This window comes from Anthonomus grandis, chromosome 16, assembly GCF_022605725.1.
Source record: "Anthonomus grandis grandis chromosome 16, icAntGran1.3, whole genome shotgun sequence".
Lineage (NCBI taxonomy): Eukaryota > Metazoa > Arthropoda > Insecta > Coleoptera > Curculionidae > Anthonomus > Anthonomus grandis.
Window position 1 is genome coordinate 8,183,084 of NC_065561.1, and position 19,124 is coordinate 8,202,207.

General features: G+C 33.2%; 1 protein-coding gene across 2 annotated transcripts in view; it reads right to left on the minus strand.

Annotated features, from left to right (window-relative positions):
* LOC126745492 (E3 ubiquitin-protein ligase Su(dx)) overlaps positions 1-19,124 on the minus strand; it is a 124,162-nt gene that overhangs the window by 49,608 nt on the left and 55,430 nt on the right. For both annotated transcript variants that reach the window (XM_050453361.1, XM_050453362.1), the window contains exons 9-11: positions 10,761-10,873; positions 10,577-10,711; positions 1,596-1,857 (exon numbers count right to left, since the gene is read on the minus strand). In XM_050453361.1, the coding sequence (XP_050309318.1) occupies positions 1,596-1,857; positions 10,577-10,711; positions 10,761-10,873 (510 nt within the window). The remainder of the gene's footprint in view (positions 1-1,595; positions 1,858-10,576; positions 10,712-10,760; positions 10,874-19,124) is intronic.

The following is a 19,124-nucleotide window of genomic DNA, read 5'->3' on the forward strand; positions in this document are numbered from 1 at the left end:
TTATTTATATTTTGGTAGACATAACATAACAAGGCGGGTCCATGCGAGACTGATACCCGACAGGTGACTCGACTCAGTCTTACCGCTCGCTCTGCATCTAACGAATCATTTTTAAGATTATTTGTGTCTTGGTTTTATATTAATTATATTATATTAATCGCGCCCCTTGACCTCAGGAAAAACGGCGTGGCATTTGTGGGTTGCATGAACAATCATTGAGCCGTGGCTTCGGATTTTATTTTTGTGTATTGCGGGTTGCATTTACTATTATTGGAGGCCTTCTTCGACTTTTCTTTTATTTTTACGCGAGCAACGCCGCGGGCATTCAGCTAGTATATAATAAATATAGAAAGCCAAATAAATTTGTTTTTAGTTTTGAAGGCAACTTTCTGTCGGGTTCAGAATCCTCTAGATTCCTAGGCCTACAAATTGACAAACACTTGGACTGATCGAAACATATTATTATTGTAATTCAAAATAATTATCCATTACTCTCAAAAAGACTTGAGTATATGACCAAAGGAGGGAGAAAGTAAACTCAAAATCCTCATCAAGTCTCATAAATCAAGCGCCTATTAAAGGTTACGCGTTTCGCCGCATTAGGGCATCATGAGATCTATCTAAACTCATCTACACTAACATAAATAATTATTATTTTTTTGTTAATCAAGTTTGTGAATCAGTGTGTGGTTTTTTGTATTTGGATAGGTCTGATGATGCCCTAATGCGGCGAAATGCGTAATCTTTAATAGACGCTTGATTTATGAGACTTGGACTTTGAGTATACTTTCTCTCTCCTTTGGTCATATTATTATTGTATGTAAAAAATAAATGAATAACTCAACTTAAAAATTCACTTGATATCAAAGAACTGATAGCTCTGTTTACAGTGTATTGGGTTACTGCATAGTATTATGGGGCAGGGCCATGGATATAGCGAGATTGTTGATTGAGAGTGTGATTCAAAAACATATAATTAGGATTTTATTTAATATACCATTCAGGCAGTCTTGTCGAAGAATCTTTGGGAAGAAAAAGATTTTAACAGTGGCGGGTACTTATATTTTAAAGGTTCTTCAATTTATATTTAAAAATAAAAGTAAATTGATTACATTGGGTGATCGACATCAGCACAATACTCGTGGTAAAAACAACTTACTTCTCACTGAGCATACTCACCACCTAAAAAATCTCCTTTGTATTCTGGAAGCTTTTTTTTTTATTTGTTACCTACAGAAGTAAAATTGGCAAAATCGCTAGTAAATTTTAAAACTAAAGTTAAAACACTGCTCTTCAACGATGTTTTTTATACGGTTGGAAAGTTTGAAACCTTCTTAAAAAGTTATAAATATTAGAGTGTATAGTCCATACCAAATATTTGTTAACTTGTGTAATTTTATCAATGTTAGAACTTTTTAATGTTTATTGTTTTATATATTATTTTATTTTTATTATATGTATTGGTTTGTATAGCAATCATGACGTGTCTATGCTGTGTTTCTATTATCTAAGACAATATATAAATGATTTTTGATCTTTCATGTGATCAGCCCAAATAGGTTAGCAGGCACATACTTTTCAATTCAATTATTTACCTGTAAGCTGTAGTTATTCTTGTTAGCGTACTCGAACAAGCAATACATCGGATTTAGAGCCTCGTGTGACACTAAGAAGAACCATTCACGACTCACACCACCGTAATCCAGCCCTTCTTCACCTTTAAACATTATGTAAAGCCTTCTGCGTAATTCGTAAGCAGGCAGTCGCATTATCGTATGGAAGGAATCCTCGAAGAGCGTCTGTCTGGATACCTGGATTTTTATGTGACTTGGCAAGGCATTGCTTTGGCATAGGAACCTAAAGAATTAAATAAAAGACTGTCAACTAAAGAATTTTTACAATTCAATATTGAAATACGTTACACATTTTTGTAAACACCCTTGATTCATAAGCCAGGTGGTTACCCGCGAATTTGGTAATAGACGAATTGCTGAATTGACTTTCAACATAATTAATAATAATAATAATAATAATAATAATAATAATAATAATAATAATAATAATAATAATAATAATAATAATAATAATAATAATAATAATAATAATAATAATAATAATAATAATAATAATAATAATAATAATAATAATAATAATAATAATAATAATAATAATAATAATAATAATAATAATAATAATAATAATAATAATAATAATAATAATAATAATAATAATAATAATAATAATAATAATAATAATAATAATAATAATAATAATAATAATAATAATAATAATGAATGTACAAATAAGGACTTTATTTGTACATTCACATTTCAGATTACCGATCGACCAATCAAAATTTAAGAAAATAAAAGTGAATATTCAAAAAGACGAGGTTCAGTTTGTCAGATTATAAATCTAAGAACTGCTCAACTAACCTTAACTTAACAATACTTAAATTGAAGACTACAAAAGTAAATACTAGAAATCTTTTGATTTATTAAATTTTCATACATCATTTTATAATTCTTAAGTATACAATAAAAAGAAAGAAGAAGATTGCTATTTATAAACTCTCTCAAAAGTCAATACACCTTGCCCGTAACTTGTTAATTACATATTTTTTGAAATTAACTGGAGACAGCAAGTATAGCTGCAGCAAAAACATTTAGATGTTTCGTAATAAGACATGAAAAGGATCGTTCGAACAGGAAAGTAAAATGCACTGGAATTGCTAGTTTACCCTTAAACCTTATGTTTGTTTATATTATGGATCTCAGTTCGAAATCGAATTTTATTATACAGGGTGTCCTGTAATTAATTGGACATAGGTTAATGTAGGATACCTGACAAGAAAATAAACCGTTTGAGCTAAATATCGCTTAGCAAAATGTTATTGGTTTTCGTTCTACAGGGTGTTAAAACTAATTTTTTACCAAACATTTATTGAAATATTTTGGAATCCACTGGACAGATTAACCTAAAATTTGGCGTACTCTTATTATTTGGGATGAGGAACACGAATATGATATCTATTTTGCCATTGCCACTAGATGGCGCCACATACAACAACATTGAGTGATTAAAAAGGTCATAACTTTTTTGACCTCCCTGACGTACATTTGCGAGTGAAAATAATAAAACAGCATTTAATTCTAGTCAAAAAAGTATACTTCTATCTCCAAAAAATAGACCGTTTTCGAAATAAAGGCATTTTTTTATTAGGTTGCGTATGAACACTTAATCTAAAATTTAATTAGCAACGATAAAATTAGAAAAGGCTGTTAATTATAATAATTGTTCAAAATGTTCACCATCCACTAAGACACATTGTCTAATTCTTTTATTTAAATTTTGCCTGACTCCAAACAATGATTCTTCTTGAGCCCTGATGGTATTGACTCCCTCCCAATCTTTTGCCACAATTCCTGACGGTTATTTATTTTATTTTTATACACAAGTAATTTCAAGTAGCCCCAGAAATAAAAATCTAAGGGATTAAGATCGGGACTACGCGCAGACCACGGATATTCACTACCTCTACCAATCCATTTATGAGGATAAATTTCGTCCTAGTAATTTCTGACTTGCAGTGAATAATGTGCCGGTGCACCATCGTGCATATACCAACTGTCACGTCTTAAATTTAGGGGCACATCTTCTAGAAGAATGGGTAGATCATTCCTCAAGAAATTCAGATAACGTTCTCCATTAAGCTTAGCTGGCAATTCAAACGGTCCCACAATACAATCTCCAAAGATACCACACCAAATATTTATTGAAAACTCATGTTGAAAATGGTGTTCTTGGAAAGCATGAGGATTTTCCATCGAATAGATATTATTGTTACGCCAATTAAAAAGACCTCTCCTTGTGAACGTGGCTTCATCCGTAAATAAAATTTTATTACAAAAAAATGGATCATTCAATTGGCGCTCTCTTAAAAATTGACTGAATTGGAGTCTTGCAAGAAAGTCTTGAGGAAGAAGATTTTGAACTGGAGTGAAATAATACGGATACAGTTTTTCTTGGCGTATAATTTTGGACACCGAAGATTTCCTTACACCAGTGGCTGCCTCAATACGTCTTGTGCTGGTTTCAGGATTTTCGATAACACGAACCAAAATTTCATCTTCCATATCTGCTCCAATTATCCTTGGTCTTCCCGCATTTACGTTTTTTGAACGAAATGAGCCCGTTTCGCCTAATCTATCGTACAACGCTTTTGATGATTTAGCTGCCTTCTATCCGGATACAGATCTAAATAAGGCTGCGCTGCTCTTCGACTACGAATATTTTCTTGAGCATATACACATACCATATCCTGTATCTGAGTACTAGAAAAATCATTCTGACGCGGCATTTTTAAGCGAAAATAACACAACAAGAACACGAGCTTTAGCCAAATTAAAGACTTACTTATTAATACTTCACCTTGACAGGTCGTAGTTATGATGTGTTCATCCTAGGCAAAGCCTACTTTGTAAAACTCCGATAATAATTTGTTCATACGCAACCTAATACAAAAATACGTTTATTTCAAAAACGGTCTACTTTTTGGAGATCAAAGAAGTATACCTTTTTTGACTAGAATTAAATACTGTTTTATTATTTTCACTCGCAAATGTGCGTACAGGTAGGTCAAAAAAGTTATGACCATTTTAATCACTCAATGTTGTTGTATGTGGCACCATCTAGTGGTAATGGGAAAATAGATATCATATTCGTGTTCCTCATCCCAAATAATAAGAGTACGCCAAATTTTAGGTCAATCTGTCCAGTGGATTCCAAAATATTTAAATAAATGTTTGTTTTAACACCCTGTAAAACGAAAACCAATAACATTTTGCTAAGCGATATCGAGCTCAAACGGTTTATTTTCATGTCAGGTATCCTACATTAACCTATGTCCAATTAATTACGGGACACCCTGTATAAGTATGGCGGAGATTTAAGTAATAAGACATTGTGAGATAAACACACCATATGTAAATATCTTCTCTTACTCATAAACAACCACCCTGATTGGTTAAAAGCCTGACTAATATGTTCATATTTGCGAATACCATATATTAAGTGAATACATGAATCTTGTAATTTTTTGTATTCGACTCGATACAAACTCAAACTCAAAAATGCTTTATTGTCAAAATATAAACATAGAAGTTGTAGACAAAGCCAATAGACTGTACATTAAAGGAATAAAAACGAGAAACTAATTTAAAATAAAATAAAATTATATAAAACTTTGAAAAATACTTAAATGCTAATCATTAAAAAAATCACCTAAACTATAGTACGCTTTACTAGCAAGAAATATTTTCGTCCTTGTACGTAGGCTTTTTCAGTCTTAAGTTGTCTTATTTCTAGTGGAAGTTTATTAAACAGCTTTCTACCTCCATATATGATAGAGCTACGGACAAGTTCAAAATGAGGAATGGGTAAAAACTAAGCAAACTGTTTCCAAAATAAAAATACAACAGAGGGTTAAAATATTATGACTTACAAAAAGCGGGCGACATGAGTCACGAGGCTTGGCCCCACATAGATATCTAATGGCCCTTTTCTGGAGTACAAACACTGAACTAAAAAGTGAATTTGAACATGAACCCCAAAAGCAAATTCCATATCGAAGGTGCGACTTGATAATCGCGAAGTACGCAGATCTGGCGATGGAGAAATTAAGATTGGTGGCAATAACCCTTAGGGCGTAGCAGCCTGATGAGACTTTTCTACATACATTCACAATATGGTCTTCAAATTTAAGGAACTTGTCTATGGAAAGACCCAAAAACTTACTGAACGGTGGCATGGTGATGGCTTCATTATTTAAACATATGTCATTTGTATTACATTTAAAATTAAGGATATTTGTTTTGGAAACATTAAATGTCAAAAAATTTGCATCACACCAGTCTTTTATTTTTAACAAATCTGCACGTATATTGGCCTCCATTTGAGAAACATCAGAGTCGTGCCAGAGGATGGTGGTATCATCGGCAAACAATGTAAATTTGCCAGTTACCTGCAGTTGTGGCAGATCGTTCATATAAATGAGAAAAAGTAAAAGACCAAGCACTGATCCTTGTGAAACACCCACATTTATATTAGGTTCCTTAGAGATACCACCATTAAATTTGACAGCCTGGACACGATTTGATAAGTAGGAACGAAACCACTCAAGGGCAGTTCCTCTGAAACCATAGAGCTCCAGTTTCATCAGCAGCACTCTGCGACTCACGCAGTCAAATGCCTTGGACAAGTCACAGGATACCGCTGCTGCAACTACACCAACATTCAGTCGGTTGTACAGGTGCTCTAGAAAGCTAAAGATAGCATCATTTGTGCTCACAGACTCACGAAAGCCAAACTGCTGAAGACTCAATAGGCCAAACCTATTCAAAAATGAAACCATCCTCACCTTAACGCGCCGTTCCACTATCTTGGCTAAAGTAGGCAATAACGCTATAGGTCTAAAGTTAGAAGGACAGTCGCGATCGCCACCTTTGTAAAGAGGAACATTGCTCTTTTTAAGCACTCTGGAAAAACTCCAGACATAAATGAAAAGTTAATTGACTCGGCCAAGACTTGCAAAGCAACAAGAGGTAAAGCAGAAAATATTTTAAGAAAAAGCCCATCCCAACCTGATGAACTCTAATTCGTAATATTAACCATTAACTGTTTAAGCTCTTCTACACTTGTGGGGGCAAAAAAGAAAGATTCGGCTACTATCACATTGCTGAGATAGCTCCTGCGATCTATTTTTTGTGAGAGACTGGCTGCAAGGTTACTAGCAATATCATAGTAGAAGGAATTGAGAACATTGGAATCTAAGGTACTTGGAATAACCAAGACATTATTTTTGCCCCTTAGCTCATTTAAAATCTTCCAAGACCCTTTTGCTATGTTGGAGGAATTATTTATCCTCCTTTGAAAGTTGCTGTTGTTTACAGCTGCAGTTATACAGGGTCCGTAAATAATATCACAGTAGTTGAAATGTGATAATATTAAGGACTCGCATAACAGAATTTTAGAATTGAAAATATGCCGTTGTTGATAAAGTAATTTTAAATTGAAATATGCTTTTTGTAGAAACTGATTAACATGATCAATAAAGAAAAGTTCATGTTCATATAAAGGCCTAAATTCTTCGTAACTGTTTTAATTACCAAGATGTTATTTCCTAATTTAATTGATTTATTAAAATTATTTAAAAAATTTAGTTTATCGTTAGATATACCAAAAATCATAGCTAAATATTTTGTAGGATTAATTATGAGGTTGTGATTTTTTGCTTTGTTAGAGAATTCATTTAAGTCAAAATTAAGTGCTGCCACGGCCTGATTACTTTCACTTGGAAAGAAAGACAAATATATTTGAGTATCGTCGGCGTATAAATGATGCTTACTAAATAGAAAGGCTTCAGGGAGCTTAGATACATATAAGTTAAATAAGAGTGGTCCAAGTATGGATCCCTGCGGAACACCGCTCGTAACAGATTGAAAACTAGATAATTTTGAATTGCAGGAAACTGCCTGACTTCTATCTTCAAGATATTCAGATAATAGTTGTATAGCATTATTTGTTAGACCAATATAACGTAAACTACCTAATAAAACTTTATGATTTAGGGTGTCAAACGCCTTGCTAAAATCCAAAAGAACTAGTAAAGTAAGCTTTGCCTTATCCCACTGATCTAAAATATCATCTGTCATACTCAAGAGAGCCGTACTGCAACTATGACATTTTTTTAAACCCAGACTGAGTCAAAGGGATTACTTTTTTCAAGAAAGGATATTCACTTAATTAATTGTATAGTTTCTTTTCTAAAATCTTAGAAAGCGTAGGTAAAATACTGATAGGACGCAGTTGCATGATATTTTCAATAGAACTACTTTTTGGTAATCGTATAACAAGTGCTTTCTTCCACATGTTCGGAAATACACCTTCTATAATGGCGTAGTTAATAGCATGTGTTATGTAGGGTAGGATAAGTGGAATGCATAATTTCAAAGACAGAATCTTTATACCGTCTACTCCAATGGCTGTAGTTTTTATTTGCGATATAATCTTAAGTACTTGAATATCATTTATTGGATGAAAAATAAATCTTGGTAGGTAATTATTTTGGTTATAAAATTGTAATTGTTCAACATTTTCTGCAAGAGTGGGTACTGAATTTAAATTCTAATTAAGCATTTTTTAAATAAGCAAAAAGTCACTGATATACAATTAGAGACACAGGGATGTCGAGGAGAGAGGTAAAACAAGATAAAATAAAATAAATCAACCATGGCTTTGAGGTGAGTCGGGAGTACAAGTGAAAAAATGTGTTCGTGCATTATTACAACATAAATACAATACTTTGTATTTTAAAGAAGCCTGCAATTATCATTTTAACTTATTTCTCATTTAGTTACCGTTTTATCATTTTTGTCGCGCATTGAATTATTGAGTGCGTATATTCAAATATGTTTTAGTTTATCACTAGACCAACCATTATAATTTTTTGTAACTGAAAAATACATACCTAAGAAACAACGACTGGGAATAGTAGAGGGGTATATACTACACACAAAAAAAGACTCATGAAACAAATTTGTTCAGAGTAGTTTTGAGAGAGGGGGGAACTGAAAAGGAGAAAATCGTATAATTACGATTTACGCCTAAAGTTGACGTCGAATCGAAAAAAGGTAACTACACAGGTAGTGAATACAAAGATCTGCAACTTTTCTTATAGTAACTTTTCAACATAACATCAAAATTTTCAAGAGAAACTCGAGAAACCGTTTTTTCAGTTTTAAATTTTTAATTCGCAGAAAAATTTTTCTATTTTTGTGAGTTTTTGTAAAATGTACCCCTATATTAATTTTTTTTATTGTAGAGGGTTCCACTCATTTTCTTAGTTTTGAAATCTACTTTTCGGAAAGTAAAAAAAATATACTTACTGTAGAAAAATGCAATAAATCCAAAAAATTAGTTTTGTAACAATAAAATTCGCAATAATTGTTAATTATTTATTTAAACTTAAAATAAGAAAAGTGATTGCACTATTGAATTCTACGGGAAAAAATACGAAAGAAACTATATTTCATTCTTTATTACCTATCAGGTACGTTGCGCACTGAAATTTTTAATTAACGAATGTTATATTCTTATGCCTATTATGGTCTATACAGCGTGTCCATTTAGTACTCCCTTCCACCATTGTGGCTGTATTTTTGAAACAGAAAAACTTTGTATACAGGGGCTGAAAAAGGATATATTTTAAAATTATTTTGAGATATACAGGGTGTTCACATAAGGCATGGAAGAAGAATCTTACGTTTTTTTAAATGGAACATTCTATATAATATTTGATTTTCTGATTCTGCGTCAAAATTTAAGCAATTTGATGTGTTATACTTTAATCAAGTAGGTTTTGAATTAGAGACAGTTGAAATTTGGTTTTTTCAACTTTAAGAGACTATAGAGCCATAACTACTTGTCATAGGATAACTGTCTCTAATTCAAAAACTACTTGATTACAGTATGACATCCATAACATCAGATTTCTAAGAATTTTACGAAGAATCTAAAAATCAAATAATATATGAAGTCTTCCACGCCTTTTGGGAACACCCTGTATAAGTCAAAACAATTTTAAGATGTAGCTTTTTTCATCCCCTGTATACAAAAAAAAAAGATTTTTTTTTGCTTCAAAAATATAGCTACAATGGGCACGCTGTATATGGTAGATTTTGAATGGGCTATTAATAAGTACTTTCAATCATATAATACTTTTACGTAATACATTTCCTTTGTATTTTCCCGTAGATCTCGAATTTATAGTATACAATATATAAATATTTATATATATAGTTATGTGCACGTACGAGATATATTTAATTTGGTATTACTAAATTTGTTCAATTTGTAGTTGACGAGCACCATTTATTTATATACTTTGTCCTTAGTGCGGGCCTGTGCTGTGCGTGACGCAAGAAACAAAATATCGGTTCCCGCCCGCCATGTTTTTAACACTTGCTTCTTGACTTTAGAATCGCCCGTAACTCTATGTCGGGGCTTTTTGTAATTTGTCGTTTTTAAGTTGTTTATGACAATTAAATTATTAAAATTACCAGTATTTCATTCTATACAGTCCACTTACACGGAAACAAAATTAAATTGCAAAATTACTATTTTTTGCAAATAAATTGTTTAAAATGCATTTTATGAAAAAAACACAAGAGTACTTTTTTGTAGATAAAAAATTTCAAAAAGGTTTTTTTATTTGTTGTTTTCCTTGATAAACAGAGAAGAATTTTCTGAAATGTGGCTTTCTTCTTTTCTGGTATTATTGGAAAGCATTTTTCAAGAGTTTCAAGATAATGTATCACTCGAACCCCCTTTCTGATAATGGTTGAGATAATATGCTTGTTTTTGTTTTCTCTTTGTTTCACAGCAACTATTTTCAGCATTTTTTATTCAGTTTTTCGTTCCTAATATATAGCCATTTAAAGTCTTTAAATTGTTAAATAACTACAATTTGTAATTGTGTTGATTTGAGAGATTAAATAAATAATTTGCTATAACTTACCTAAATTGACTAATTTTCCACTTAAATGAACGTTCGTATGCCCTCGGCACGCCGTACGCACCCTTGGGTCCTTTAGGTGCACCAGGCCTTGGATCGTCGAACGTGGTTGTTTTTGTATTGTGATCGACAAAATATCTAACCAAAGTCCAATCAGTAAAATGCTAGAACCATAATACCACTTTACCTCTTATTATCTTCAGTATATCTAATTTCCCATCCAGGTGGTAAAGGCAACTCATCAATATCACCAATTTCTTGTCCTTGGGTACGAGGATCTTCCCACTGGGTTGTTCGATTCTATAGGACAAATAAAATTCATGTTAAAATATATTTGGACGTTGTAGAAAAAAATTAACAGAACAAAATGAATGTAAGAATTTTTTGTTATACAGTTTCATATTTGAAACGCACAAGTTATACAAAAAAAATGTTGGGTATACAATAAAACATGGTATCAGGCTTTTATACCTGGCATCATAAGCAAGCATATAATAGTGCAATTGTGGAATACAAGGGCGGAACTGGGTATACCAAAAAAGTTAGTCTTAAGGTAATTACATTTGTGGGATCTAGAACTGCAGTAAGACTAGAAAAATAACTGTTGATCTTCTCAAACAGGGAGATGTGTTATCTCCACTTCTCTCTTTTAACATCGCTTTGGAGAGCAATGTGCGAAAGGAACCGTACTCTTTAGAAATCAGGGTCCTCGTATTGTGCTGGCTTTCGCTCATGATATAGATATAGTGGGAAATACAAGTGTCAGTGAAGTCAGAAAGAGTTCATAAAACTGCAAAACGCTGAAAAATAAATTGGACTTCGAATCGACAAAAATAAAACAAAATATATGGCTACAACAAAAACAGAACGACGAGATAGATTGGGACAGAACGTGACAATAGACCACTATAATTTTGAGAGAGTTCATTACTTGAAATATTTGGGAACTACGATGACCTTTGACAACAATATAACACATGAAATTAACAACAGAATACAAAATTCCAGTCGAAATTTTGTGCTGAACCAATAATGAAATAAGAAAATGCACCCCGTCATACAAAAATAAGGATTTAAGGATTTAAGGATTTTGGCGTTCAGTAATAAGACCTATATTAAAATATGTATGTGAAACAGGATATATAAAGTGGAGGCAGATGGTAAAGTCAGCAATGAGCCTCACCCTGGGTTGTAATCCTAGAGAGACAGAGAGAAAAGTTATACAGGAGCTTCCAAAAAACCCACAACTCTATAATCGGCCTTTATACCCGTAATTTATTACGGAAAAAAATATTTGATTGATTGTTGATGTTTATTATTAAATTATTTGATTAAGTTAAGGGTGGCTTCTGGCAAAATAGGGGCAAAATCTTGCCTTAATATGGCCCTGAATGTGGCCCCGAACCGAAAGCAGGAAATATCTCTAGATAATATTTTAAATCACACCTAATTTAGGTCCGCAAAAGGAAGTATTAAAAAGTAATCCGTAAATCCAGATTTAGTATATTGACAAATAACCTGACCTCTAATTACCAAAGTTCAAATGCGAATGTGTCAAATGCTAAATAAAGAAATGGGTATTATCATATGAAATTTATAAGTTTTAAAGTTCACTAGAGTTTATAAAAGCAATTTATAAAAGATGGTTAGTGGTTTAGAAAAATACCACTTTTTTAATTCACCTTATTATAAGTTCTGAATAACCCGGTGTTTTTTCCGCCTTCTTTTACCTACCTGAAACTTAGGACTACTGAAATAAAAGAATCCAGATCAGACTTTCAGGGAAATATTAACCGAAAAAGTCATCCTGTATATTTAAAATTTTTATTTGTGGGTGATTTAAGAAACATAAATATACTAATTAAAAATGCATGACTCATTTTTCGGCGGAAAACTTTCATGTGCAAGTTTTAGGTTGAATTAATGCGTCCGAAAATTTTGAGGGCGTAAGATAAATCATTAAGATCTCAATTTACCGCTTTTTTGCCGACTTCAAAAATGTATGTGTCTATTTGTCAAAACAATAACGTTTAAAATCATATTTACTATTCACACCCTCTTAATTAAACACTGGACAAAAACGTAGAAAAAATCATAACAAGTGCTCAAAATTACGAGACAGTTTTACCACTAACCAAAACTCTTTATTTTTAATCTCGACACGTGTTTCGCTAACGATGTTAGCATCTTTGGGAGAAGATTAAAACTCAGAAGATTAAAACCAGTTTTAATCTTCTCCCGAAAATGCTACCATCGTTAGCGAAACACGTGTCGAGATTAAAAATAAAGAGTTTTTGTTAGTGGTAAAACTGTCTCGTAATTTGAGCATGACATTAAAGGTTCCAACCATAGAACTATAAGTGCTCAAAATGTATATGTATCTGCTCTCTTGGTTTACCGACTTTTGAAAAACCTCTGTGTTGTTTCGCAAGTTAATTACAAGCATTCTCGATTCGGTGAAAAAGCTGCCCTTGACTCGTGGTATCTGCGCTATATTGAATATTAGATGTCCCCAAAGTCGACAGTCAAGGGAATATTTCCAAATTCATTAAAAAAATTTAATGCTATTACTGTTTTTAAAAAGGGGGATTCTAATTTGGTTGAGGCCAGTAGCTTTAACTTCCTTTTTCTCCAAAATACTGGAATATGTAATACTTGAGAGCACTGACTTGGGAGCACCTTAAAATTCGGTGGTCCGATCTGCGTTATTTCCTATATTATACTCTATTTCAGAAATGTGTAGAGCAATAAAACCTCATTAGGTATGCAAAAGTGGTACCTGGTGATCCACCAATATTTTATGCCACTACCTTAGTTGGGTATTAGTTTCAATGTAAAATTCTTTCTTTTCGTTGATTGCAGGTAGTGCCACCCGGTTTTGGGTCAATTTATGAGTTTTGCTTATTGTTACCCACTGATAAACGTTAAAAACGGTTCGCCAAAGGCGTGCAACTGGGACTTGTTTTTTACCTTATAATTAATGTACTTAAATGCTATTTTATTTTAGAAAGTTACTTTTGTTTAAATGGAATAATATATTTTTTTCACAAATTTATTGAACATAATATGTAGAGTAAAACAGTTGAAAATGTCACTTTTGGATCTGGCACTTTTTGAACAGTGTATAACAATTTTAAATTATAATAGATTGTAGTCTTCTTCGTCATCTGACGAACTGTCATCACCTCTTGACATTATAATTAAAGGATCGACTGTCTGATCGATGAGGTTGTCAAGATCCCACATTTTGTCCTCTTGCTTAATTACATGCTGGACTGCTTTTCGCCAATTCTCTGGTGTCGCTTCTGTAATGGCTTGATCAAACAGTAGCTTAACATCTTTCATTTTAAAAGTCGTGTTTTGTCTTGCTACAAATCCTTTTACCTGCGCCCATATCAGTTCTATAGGATTTAGTTCGCAATGATATGGCGGTAAGCGCAGTACAGTTATATTATATTTTTTCGGCTATATCTTCCACGGCGTATTTCATGAAACGAGTTTTGTGTAAGTTTGCTATTGCCAGCAGTTTTTTTTTATCAAATTTGCTTCAAACGCAATACCTTTTGCAGTCAGTCAATCGATAATTTCTTGCTTTCTTCAACTTGAAGTTGGCGTCTTCTCTATTCGCCGTGAATGATAGCTTGCGTTATCCATAACCACCACCGAATTAGCCGGAAGAAATTTTGTCATTTCACCAAAATAGTCCTCGAAAACGTCTGAGTTCATGTCTTCATGGTAATCTCCTGTGCGAGTCGACTCAAAGGTTAGCAGATCTTCTTTTAAAAATCCCTCTTTGCTTCCAATATGTGTGATTATAAGTCTTTTTCCTTTTCCCGAAGGTACTTTAATACTCGTAGACAGGCCTTCTATGAAAGCTTGGCGAGCACTGATTATATTTTTGTCTTGCCACATTTTTTGGACTATATAACCTTCGTTAATCCACGTCTCATCAAGATAAAAAACTTTCTTTTGCTCCCTGCGGTACTGCTTGATACTTCTCAAGTATTGTCGTCTCCAACAAACAGTTTCGTCGCTCTCCAGTAAAAGTGCTTTGCGGTTATGCTTTTCCCAGGCAAAATCCATATTTTTTAAAGTTTTTCATAAAAGTTTTCTACTTATCAACGGAATACTGTCATCTCGGCCAAGCTCCATTAAAATTTTGTCTAGGGTGGGTATTTCCTTTTTAAAATAAAAAGAGTGAACTTTTCTTCGAATTATACATTTAGCATTTTCATCAAGGACTTTTGTAGGTCATCCTGGCTTTTGCTTGGGAGATTCCACTTGACCTGCTACTTTTCTTTCCCGCAACAATTTGAAAATGGTGGACTTTCCAACTCCACTCATTTGAGAACATTTTTCAACAATTTCTTGCACAGTAAAACTAGGGTAATCGTGTTTTATCCAATCATGTACATTTAAAATAATAACTTTTTCACTCAGCGATAGTGGAGAATGTTTAGTACATCTTTTCGTTGGACTGAATACCTCCATTTTTTAAATATTGGGATAATAATATTGTGATTACGCTACAGCGTAGCAGTGACTACTAACGTTTAAAATATGATTTAAAAGTATTTATAGTCTGTATATATTACCTGACCCCATTTTTGCATGTTACAAAGCGTTAAAAGATAGGTACCTATACAAAAGGATTAAAAGTATTTATTTAGTATTTAATCTCTTTCAAAATAAAGGCATTTAATCCGTGAAAATTAAATTCATAAATATTATAAATACCTGCGCCTATGAACTACCACGAAATGTAGCCAAACAGAACGGAATTCCCCAGTTTATTGCTCTATACACTTCTGAAATAGAGTATAGTAAATTTATTGCCCTCAGATTTACTACATAACGAGTACTGCATATACAATTTACAGTTCTACAACAAAGTGCAAAAAATGTGCACATTACAGCTAGAAAATCATGGCATAAGCTAAACAACTAGTTTACTTTAACAGAACTTTTTCTTAATTCCAAGAATAAATGGTATGGTTTTTCACACCCATCAGGGTCCATTAAGTTGCTTGGTTTGGTACTAGCTGGTACTCCTTCATGTGATGCACATTGCAATGATTTCTCATTAAAATAGGCAGCCTTTGTTATGCCAGAACAAATGTTAGATCCTTAATAGATAAAAGTAGGTGTATGTATACTATGCCATAATTCACTCTAGGATCCGATTCTGAGGTTTTTTCGGCGTATGCGTGTGGTGTATTTATTTGTTTAAGAAATGATTTATTTTTGTTGCGTAGTAGACTAGTAACTAATTCAAAAGTATTTAATAAATTAAAAAAAGACATTAAAAATAATGCCAATTTAAAGCAACTTAATTTAGTCCAAAGTTGCTTTGTTTCTTAGTTACCCTATAACTAAGAAATTAAATTTAAAAAATAAAAGTCGATTTTTTCATAATTTTTTTTCAGTCGATCTACAATCACGATGTATAGACTTATTAATAGAGTTCTAAACAATTTTTTTTGTCTGGATATCCTCAGAAAAAAATTTAGACATTTTAATGTTAAGAATTTGTTGTTATCAGCGCATATTACATTTACGCCTGTTTTTATCAGTCTTAGTTAAAATTTTATAATGAAAACATGAATATTGATGTGCTAGATAGAAGAATACGCCATAAAGTGTACCTAAATGAAGTTGAAATAACTAGGGCCGTAACGTTTATTGAGAAAGGTTATTCCAGAAGAACATTCGTAGAAATTGTCAATGTAAGTCCGGCCGCTATAAACAGAGCATGGATTCGGTATTTAATTTATGGCATTATCAGAAGAAGTGTCAAAGAACCATATTATCTGGAGAAGACTGTTTATTAATTGTGTGGACGATTAGGGAACAAACCAATATTGCTTCAAAATGACTTAGCAGCCACAACAGGAATCAGAATTTCTGATCAAACAGTACATAATAAATAGACTTCATCAGTCTCAATTGCGTGCTAGGAGGTCGGTTAGAGTGCCTCGTTTGGCAGCAGAGCATCGAGTTTGGCAGCAGAGCTCGAAGAATTCTTGCCGCAGCACATCGTCATTGGACGAGTCCAGATTCTGCTTACATCACAACGATAGACGAATTAGGGTATGGCAATGAACAGCTGAACAGTATTTGGACTGAGCTGTGCAAGAAACTACTATTATGTGTAAAACTGTCTATTATGTTATTGGCTGGTATATGTTTTAATGGGCGTGCCGACTTGGTGGTAATTGCAAACGGTTCCTTAACGGCATTACGTTACTTAGAAGAAATTTTAACACCACACATGATTCCTTTTGCGGATAATATGGGAGCAGATTTTATTTTACAATACGATAATGCTAGGCCACGCGTGGCTAGGATAACAATTTTTTTAAATGACGATTCTAAACGTATCATCGCAGGTGTGTGCACGTGAGCTGTGTGCTCCGAGTTTAACAAGCTGTCTCTTAGGATTGAGTGGACTGTTTTATGTATAAGTCGAATAAGTTGCTGTTAATTAATACTTGCAGGTAAACAGCTTCTTGACCACTCTCCCTGTAGGTGTATAAACTGTTATTTTAATTAAACCTAATTATAAAATTGACTGCAAACACAGTTCTACAGTAGCGAATTTGTTTACCTGTGTTGGGACTATATTCCCGATAATTGTGCAAAATGGAAGATCTAACAAATAAGCAGCTATTAGCTTTACTAACCCAAAATATGCAGTCTATGAAAGCTGAAATAATACAAGACCTTGGCACCAAACTAAACGAAAATATGCAAGCTGTTAAAAAACTCGAGAAGGAGAATAAAGCACTTAGAGACAGAGTTTAGCAATTAGAATGAATGAATGAATCATCGCTTTATTGTCAAATAATTTTACAATTTGTAGTCAAAGCTGATAACTAAAGAAAAACACAAAAACAAACAAACACACAAAAATAAAATAAAACAAATATACAAACTTATACAAGTCAATAATTGTATGTGGTCAAAAGTATGAATAAATAAACAAATAAACAAAACACTGTATAGCTACTAGCTACATAAAACAGTACATATAAAAATAATAAATCAGTCTGTGTGTGTGAAGTTAAAATTAAGTATTAAAAATATCGTTTACCGAGTAAAAGGCTCTCTCCAGTAGGAATGATTTTAATGCCGTACGGAAAGTAGGAAAATATGTGATGGACTTGATGTTCAATGGCAAATGATTGTGCATTTTTTTTTGCTTTGTACAATATAGAGTTTTTTACCAATTCTGAATGTGGAGTAGGCAGATATAAATCATACTCCTCGTTTCTGAGATGATAATTATGGGATGGCCTATCTGAATTTGATGAAACGTGCTTGCGAATTAGACAAACGCACTCATATATATTAGTAGTGACGGCAAAGTTAGGATATTAAACTTTTTAAAGAAATTCTGGCAATGAGCTCTATAATTAAGTCTAAGTGTATAACGCAAAGCTCTCTTTTGAAGTCTGGCCTATAACTCATTTGTGACCCAAGCCGAGGAGAACATTGTCACTGATCCCTCATCGTTTTGCTCTTTTGTTAGAGCTAAGAAAGGTCACTCTTCACTTCCGTCTATCATGTGCGATGCCAATGGTAATTCTTTTCAAGGAACAGAAAATATTGTGCCAGCTTTTGCCAAACTTTTTCAGAATGCCTATAAAGATCCAATCAACCTCGCAGAAACCTATCCTCCTTCTAATTCCTCAGACCTCATTGACATTTTTCCATCAATTACCACTGAGGAAATTATTGCTGCTAGTCGGAGGCTAAAAAACAAGTCGACAGCCGGTCCAGATGGTGTTCCAAGTTTTGTGGCTAAAGACTGCATGTTTGTCCTTTGTCAGCCTTTATGTCATATTTTTAACCTTATTTTGAAAACTGGCAAATTTCCAGGCGTCTGGAAATGTGCTAAAGTAATACCAATTCACAAAAAAAGACGATATAAACAGAATCGACAACTACCGACCTATCTCCATACTTCCAAACTTTTGAAACTATTGTTTATAACAGAATTCTTCCCCAAGTTCAATCACTACTCTCTATAGATCAGCACGGTTTTATTCCTAAAAGGTCGTGCATCACTAACCTCTGTAATGTGACTCATTTTATTTCTTCAGCCCTCGATAGAAAAAGTCAGGTTGATGTGGTGTATACTGATTTCAATAAGGCTTTCGATCAGATAAATCATAGCATTCTGTTGGAAAAATTGAACAAGCAATTCAACTTCTCAGAAAGGCTAATTTCGTTGCTTTCGTCATACCTTATTGACCGTCTACAGCTTGTTGAGGTGGAAGGTTGTAGATCTAATACCTTTGTTTCAACTTCTCGAGTCCCACAGGGATCCAATTTCGGCCCACTTCTTTTTATCTTTTATATTAATGATCTTATAGAATTGATTTCCTGCCTTAGACTAGCTTATGCTGATGATCTGAAAATATTCTGGTGTATCAATAGTATCTTGGACTGCTTGTTCTTACAGAGTAACTTGGACCTAATTAGGGGGTGGTGCAGTCGAAATCAGTTATGTCTTAACATCTCGAAATGCTGTGTGATCTCCTTTCAC